Below are 7,775 nucleotides of genomic sequence, written 5' to 3' on the forward strand. Positions count from 1 at the left end.
TGTATCTTAAGCTTTCTTGGCTTCTGTGATTCCAAAAACGTCGACTGCTGACATTTTCCTTTTGACCAGTGTCTCTTGAGTTTAGTTGAGCTGTCTCCAAGGGAAGGTGCAGTGTCCTGTAGAACTCCTGGTCTAAAACCCTTCAAAATTGTCTTGACCTGCTTGGTGAGTTTATAGAATGTAGTATGTTTTTCTGAGCACGTTACTATTCTCTGTGCCTCAAATGCGCTGACTTCTCTTTTCTTAGGCACCAAGTTCTAGTTGCCCATTCTGTTGTGATCCTTTGCTGAGCACACATCTCCTGGCCCACAATACCATTACAGAGCCTGGGCAAAGTGAAGGTTCATGATATTGAAACAAGTTTTTTAAAAGTTTTCAAGAACAAATTAAGAACAAAGGCTAGAGAGTCAAGACTTTGTATCATAGGCAGTCTTAAGATGACAAATGAGTTCTCTTTCTGTCATTCAGATATGTAAGTCCAAACAGTAGGCCCAGTTTGTACCTAACAGTAAATGTAAGATTTTGCTGTGCATCCTAATTAACACCTACTTCTTAAGAACAATTGTATGCACCTCAGATTTTTAACACAAGGTTCAGGGAGTTTCTTTTTATGTTGTGTATAAGTCTGATGTTCATAACCCAAGAACTCCCTGTTCTAATAAGGATTCATACTTTTACTTTCATCTCTATCAGATGCAGGTCCTTCTGTACATAACCTTATAGTTTCTGTGTACACACTGTCTGTTAGCATTCTCTCTTAGTGCCTTTGTGAAGTCAGACATCTGAGTTGAAGTCAGACATCTGAGTTGAAGTCAGATGTCTGAGTTGCAACTCACTGGTCTCTCAGATTGTGAGGATGATGCAGGAGAGAGCAAGGTTTGGATCTGTTGCTCACAGGATGTTAGGAGTCAGAGTTGACTCAACAGCACCTAACAACAACAAGCTACTGAGCTACTTGAAATTTTTTTAATTGAGATTTTATTGTAAGTTTATAAAGAACTTGGATTTCCATTCATTCATTGTTGCACATTTTCCTCCCTGCCTCCCTCCCCTTGCCAGTATGAAAGGAATATATAATTAGGTATTACTGGACCAATCAGTAGCATCAGGATGGATGGCGAAGAGATTGAGATTGTTCACAGCTTCAGTTTGCTCGGCTCCACGGTCGACACTCTTGGCACCAGTAGCCAGGAAATCAAAAAACGTATTGCAATCGGAAAGTCTGCGGTTAGGGACCTCTCTAAAGTACTCAAGAGCAACGGTGTCTCTCTGGAGACTAAGGTGCGTCTGATACAGGCCACGGTTTTTGCAATCACTTGCTATGCATCAGAGAGTTAGACAATGACTAGGGAGGATAGAAGGAGAATTGACACCTTTGAGATGTGGTGCTGGAGAAGAGTATTGAATGTACCATGGACTGCCAAGAAAGCAAATAGATTCATCCTAGAGAGGGTTAAATCAAGCTACTCCTAGGAGGCAAGGATTCTGGGGCTTCGTCTGACATACTTTGGACATGTTGCAAGGAGAAACAGGTCTTTGGAGAGGGATATCATGCTGGGCAGAGTAGAGGGACAGTGCAGGAGGGGAAGACCCTCTATGAGGTGGATTGATTCAGTGACTGGGGTAATCGGGATGGGTGCGTCAGAGGCTATGAGATTGGCACAGGATAGAGCAGGGTTTAGGGCTGTTGTACATAGGGTCGCTATGAGTCGTAAATGACTCGACGGCACATAACAACAACAAACAACATTACTGGTATTACAAGAGCTAGAATAAGAGCTGCATAGTAAAGTGGTCTTGGGGCGGGGGGACTGTATGACCATGAAAGAACTTTCCCCCCCCCCAAAGAAAACAGAGCTACTTGATTTTAAAATCATGCTTGGCTTTATTTTATCAATGATCCACAGTGGTAGTACAGTAATTTGTTATGTTACGATTTTGAGTAGTTCATATGTTTTTAGCAATTAATATTTAAAATACCAATGCTTGTTAATTACTTTTTTTACAAAATGTTAGAATTGTATCTGTTCTCTTCTTAAATATTCTAAGATCTTTCTAATTAGAAAGTACCCATTTTTTTAAGAGAAAAGGAGGAATGACCCGAAGCAGTAAGTCTGTAGGCTGGGTTCATACTCTGTTCATCTGTAAGGCCACCTCTGCCCTAAAACGCTCAGATTCTGATATTCATGCTGGAAGGCAGGTGAGGTGTGTGCCTCTCAGTGGGACTTGATGGAGGATACCGTGTCAGCGCAGCGGTCTTGTCTGGCTTCCTGTGGGTGTCCCCTTTAGTCCTCCTCTGTGCTGCTCAGGAGAGCAGTGTGGTATGTGTCCCCTGACTTCAGCTTCTGGATCCCAATGATTTCACCATCACCCTGTCTCTTTAGCCGAGTCAAAAGGCTGCAATGGGAAGAGCAAATCAAATTAGCTGGGGGGAAAAGGCCACCTATTTCCTTACCCAGGGCTGTACTAAAAAGCCTATTCATGTCTGTCAAGTAGTGGTACTTGGTTACATAGGTAATCTCAGATAACACAGAAACCTCAGATAATATCTGCTGCTGCATCAAATAAACTCATGACTAACATTTTTTAATGTCATACTTGGAATAAATCTAGGTCTCCTATGGTAACCAGACAGTTATCACTAGTGGCAAGAAGCTGCGCTACAATCACAAAGGCATGAGGTTTGAAACCACCAGCTGCTTCGCAGGAGAAGGATGGGCAGTCTCCTCTCAAGTGATTACATGCTTGTGAAAACCCACCAGAGAGTCAGCTATGGTCAGTTCCAACTTGATGGTACACAACAACAATAGTAACCACACAGATCTCCTTTATCTACATGGGACTCTGGGTAGGGCTCTCTGCTCAGGATCTAGGGAAATAAAATAAATGAAGAAGAAGGTAGAAGCAGGTTTGACAGCAGTATTGCTAGCAATACATGCTAAAAGACTAGCAGTGATGACAGTGGTCTTAGCAGTGACCAACTGTGTGGCTGTGACCAAGTTAAATTTTGTGAAACCTGACTGATGTGTGAAACACTGCCCTCCCATCTGAGCTGCCCCTGGCTGCCCCTCCAGTGGGTTTTCAGAGGCTATAAAATCACAGAAGATTGCCTTTCTTCCAGTGGGTATCTGGTGGTTTTGAACTTGGGCTGGTGAGTCAGCTCCTTACATTTGGACCACCATATTTCCCTTTTGAAGCCAGTTTCCATGATTTGTGAAGCATGAAAACATTATGAAGTGATGCGGACAAACAAGGTAACACATTTTAACTGCTTACCTCAGTGCCTGGAACTCAGCAAGGGCATGGTAATTACATGCTCTTAACAATCTGTACACTGAAGAGCACTCTGTGTTTTGTTATTCTACTGTTAGAGCATCTCTGGAAAGTAGGCAGGGCAGGCCCAGGATAAAGTGATGGGCCACAACTAAACAGTGACCAAGCAGAGACTGCACCCAGCAATGACCTCAAATCCAGAGTCCTAACATACTCCAGGCTTAAAATCTGCCAGGACTGTTTGTGAGACCCGAGACTTCCTGCTGACTGCCATCAAGATAAGGCATGTTACTTCTCCAGGCCTTCATACTCTCATTTACAAATAGCAAAATGAGGGTAGTAGTTAATGTCCACCCTGGGGATGTGGAGCTTGGTACAGAACTTGCAGGTTCTTGGCACTCATTAAGTGGTAAAAGCTAATCAGCATTGTTTAATTGTAATTGTTCTGGCCCTGAGAATACCAAGTATACAGTGTGAGGAATTGGAGTAAAGTGGTGGAAATTGGTTAGGAGGTAACATCTTTACAAATATTCCTTAAAACATACCAGAAAACAAGAGAGTAGTTTATGGCCACAATGCAGATAGCAACCAGGTAGTGCCAGCAGAAGCACATGGTGATGAACATTATGTTGTTGTGGTCTTTCTGGTCCCATTCAGCCGTTCCAAAAGGCGGGAAGAGTACAAAGCCAATCTGGTGTGATACATGGAGAAGGAGATCTCATTAGCTGGTCCTGTGGCCTTAAATTAATCATATATTTCCTACCATCACCAGCACACACACTGAAACCATTGCCAGAAAAAGTTTTTGGAAATTGGGGAGAAGAGAGAGGTGGAGCTTTTCTGATCTCCAAAATCTAATACAGGTAACCTCAGGCCACATTAGCCAGCGCACACCCTGAAGCCATTGCCAGAAAAAGAGTTTTGGGCCCGAGGGCCATTTGCATCAGCACCTGGCTTCAAATGGAAGACAAGCGGTATTATTAACCCATGAGAAGGTAACCCTGGAGTGGAAGTTGTGCATTACAGTTGTACTTAACAACTTTAAATTGAAGTCATATTGGCTGCATCATAAGAGAATCACAGCAGCACAATATGTTTAGGATCACAGAAATCCTGATGGCTTGAGACTTAGGCCATCACATCAGAGGCTGGTCTATGGGAGAAGGGTATTGAATGCTGCAGGCAAAAGTAGGAAGGGATGGTGGTGGAGTAGGGAAGCATGGGTGGGCAGCAATATTGAATCCATTGTTGTTATGTGCCGTCGAGTCGTTTGCAACTCATAGCGACCCAATGTACAACAGCCCTAAACCCTGCTCTATCCTGTGCCAATCGCATTGCCTCTGATCAGTCACTGAATCAATCCACCTCATAGAGGGTCTTCCCCTCCTGCACTGTCCCTCCACCCTACCAAGCATTTTGTCCCTCTCCAAGGACCTGTCTCTCCTTGCAACATGTCCAAAGTATGTCAGACGAAGCCCCAGAATCCTTGCTTCCAAGGAGTGCCTGGTTTAACCCTCTCTAGGATGGATCTGTTTGTTTTCTTGCCAGTCCATGGAACATTCAATACTCTTCTCCAGCACCACAGCTCAAAGGCGTCAATTCTCCTTCTATCCTCCCTAATCATTGTCCAACTCTCTGATGCATAACAAGCGATTGCAAAGACCATGGCCTGTATCAGGTGCACCTTAGTCTCCAGAGAGACACCGTTGCTCTTGAGTACTTTAGAGAGGTCCCTAACCGCAGACTTTCCCACCCCAAAACTTTTTTTTTTTTTTTATTTCCTGGCTGCTGGTGCCAAGAGTGTTGACCGTGGAGCCGAGCAAACTGAAGCTGTGAACAATCTCAATCTCTTCGCCATCCATCCTGATGCTACCGATTTGCTCTGGTGGCCTAGTGGCATGAAGCTGTGCTGTAATCCTAAAGGTACATGGTTCAAGGTCACGAGCAGGAGAATGGTTTGAATCTATTGTTGTTGTTATGTGCCGTCGAGTCGTTTGCAACTCATAGCGACCCTATGCACAACAGCCCTAAACCCTGCTCTATCCTGTGCCAATCGCATTGCCTCTGATCAGTCACTGAATCAATCCACCTCATAGAGGGTCTTCCCCTCCTGCACTGTCCCTCCACCCTACCAAGCATGATGTCCCTCTCCAAGGACCTGTCTCTCCTTGCAACATGTCCAAAGTATGTCAGACGAAGCCCCAGAATCCTTGCCTCCAAGGAGTAGCTTGGTTTAACCCTCTCCAAGATGAATCTGTTTGTTTTCCTGCCAGTCCATGGAACATTCAATACTCTTCTCCAGCACCACAGCTCAAAGGCGTCAATTCTCCTTCTATCCTCCCTAGTCATTGTCCAACTCTCTGATGCATAACAAGCGATTGCAAAGACCATGGCCTGTATCAGGTGCACCTTAGTCTCCAGAGAGACACCGTTGCTCCTGAGTACTTTAGAGAGGTCCCTAACCGCAGACTTTCCCACCCCAAAACTTTTTTTTTTTTTTTTTTATTTCCTGGCTGCTGGTGCCAAGAGTGTTGACCGTGGAGCCGAGCAAACTGAAGCTGTGAACAATCTCAATCTCTTCGTCATCCATCTTGACGCTGCCAATTGGTCCAGTGGTGAGAATCTTCGTCTTCTTGACATTGAGCCTCAGTCCATACTGAAGGCTGCAGTCCTTGACCCTCCGCAGCAAGTGCATGAGGTCCTCCTCAGTTTCAGCAAGCAGGGTTGTGTCATCTGCATAACGCAGATTGTTAATAGATCTTCCACCAGTCCTGATGCCACAGTTCTCCTCATAGAGCCCAGCCTCTCGGATAATCAGCTCTGCATACGTGTTGAAAAGGTATTAGTGATTGTTATAACTGGACAAATGTCTTTCATCTGCTCTTTTCTGTAGAATGTTTGTCTGTCAGATACTATATTTAAAGATTGAGACAGACTAGGAAGAAGGATTGGCCATCCACTTCCGAAATGACAGGTCTTTAAAAACTCTATGTACAATAAGGCACACTTAAACTATCGCTTGGACTAGCAGACATGGCAATTGAGACTGAGATCTAAGAAATGGAAATACAGAGAAGGAACAACAGTAAGTAGACACTAGTGATTGGAACGTGGTACGTGAGAAGCCTGAATGTAGGAAAATTGGACATTAAGAAAGAAATGGAACACTTAAATATTGACATACTAGATATTGGCGAAATGAGATGGCTTGGCATGGGACATTTTGAATCAGACAATTATATGATATACTATGCCGGGGATGAAAAAGGTAAGGAAAAATGGGGTTGGTTTCATAATTAAAAAAGTAATTTCCAGATCCATCCTGAAATACAATGTGGTGAACGACAGGATAATATCCATACACATACAAGGAAGACCAGTGAATACCACTGTCATTAAAATATATGCACCAACAATTAGAGCCAAAGAGGAGCGAATAGAAGATTTCTAGCAACTTTTGCAGTCAGAAATTGATCAAACATGCAATCAAGATAATAATGGGGCGACTGGAACGCAAAAGTTGGGAACAGGGAAGAAGGATCAGTAGCTGGAAAATAGCGGCTCAGTGAGAGAAATGAGGCTGGAGATAGAATGATAGAGTTCTGCACATTTAATGATTTATTCATTGCAAATACCTTTTATAAGAAACATAAACGCAGGGTATACACATGGATTTCCCTTGATGGCATTCATAGGAATCAAATAGATTACATTTGTGGAAAGACTCGGAGGAGAAGCTCAATATCAACAGTGAAAACCAAGCTGGGTGCTGATGGTGGGACAGACCACCAACTACTCATATGCAAATTAAAGCTGAAGTTGAGGAAAATTAAATTAAGTCCACGGGAACTAAAATTTTATCTTAAGTCTATCCCACTCGAATTTCAAAACCATCTCAGGAACAGGTTTGAGGCCTTGAGCGCCAATGAACGTCGACCAAATGAGCTCTGGGAGGATATCAAGAAAATAGTCATGAAGAATGCAAAAGATCATTATAAAGGCTGAGAAAGAAGAAAAGACCAAGGTGGATGTCAGAAGAGACTCTGAATATTGCGTTAGAGCACCGAGAAGCCAAAGCTAGAAGAAGAAACCAAGAAATTAAAGAACCAAACAGAAAATTTCAAAAGGCAGCCCGGGACAACAAAGCAAGACACTATAATGAAACACGTTAAGCAGAGAGCTGGAGTCAGAAAATTAAAAGGGCCGAACTCGCTCAACATTTCTTAAGCTGCAGGAGCAGAAAAACAAATTCAAGCCACAAGTGACAATACTTAAGGATACTTTGGATAGAATGTTAAATGATACAGGAAGTATCAAGAGAAGATGGAAGGAATACACAGTCACTGTATCAGAAGGAATTGGCTGACACAGAAGACTTTCATGAAATGACATATGAGCAAGAGCCTATGGTGATGAAGGAGCAAGTTCAAATTGCTCTGAAGGAATTGGCAAAAACTCCAGGAGTTGACGGCATATCAATTGACATATTTCAACAAACAGAC

At 43.2% G+C, this 7,775-nt stretch overlaps 1 protein-coding gene across 1 annotated transcript in view; it reads right to left on the reverse strand.

The window, feature by feature from the left end:
- Positions 1 to 2,285: 2,285 nt before the first annotated feature.
- The window catches only part of TMEM45B (transmembrane protein 45B), a 17,051-nt gene continuing 11,561 nt past the window's right edge, over positions 2,286 to 7,775 (reverse strand). The window contains exons 4-5 of the mRNA XM_006901740.1: positions 3,819 to 3,964; positions 2,286 to 2,397 (exon numbers count right to left, since the gene is read on the reverse strand). Of these exons, the coding sequence (XP_006901802.1) occupies positions 2,286 to 2,397; positions 3,819 to 3,964 (258 nt within the window). The remainder of the gene's footprint in view (positions 2,398 to 3,818; positions 3,965 to 7,775) is intronic.

This window comes from Elephantulus edwardii, unplaced genomic scaffold, assembly GCF_000299155.1.
Source record: "Elephantulus edwardii isolate Elephantulus edwardi_28Jun2011 unplaced genomic scaffold, EleEdw1.0 scaffold00341, whole genome shotgun sequence".
Classification (NCBI taxonomy): Eukaryota; Metazoa; Chordata; class Mammalia; order Macroscelidea; family Macroscelididae; genus Elephantulus; species Elephantulus edwardii.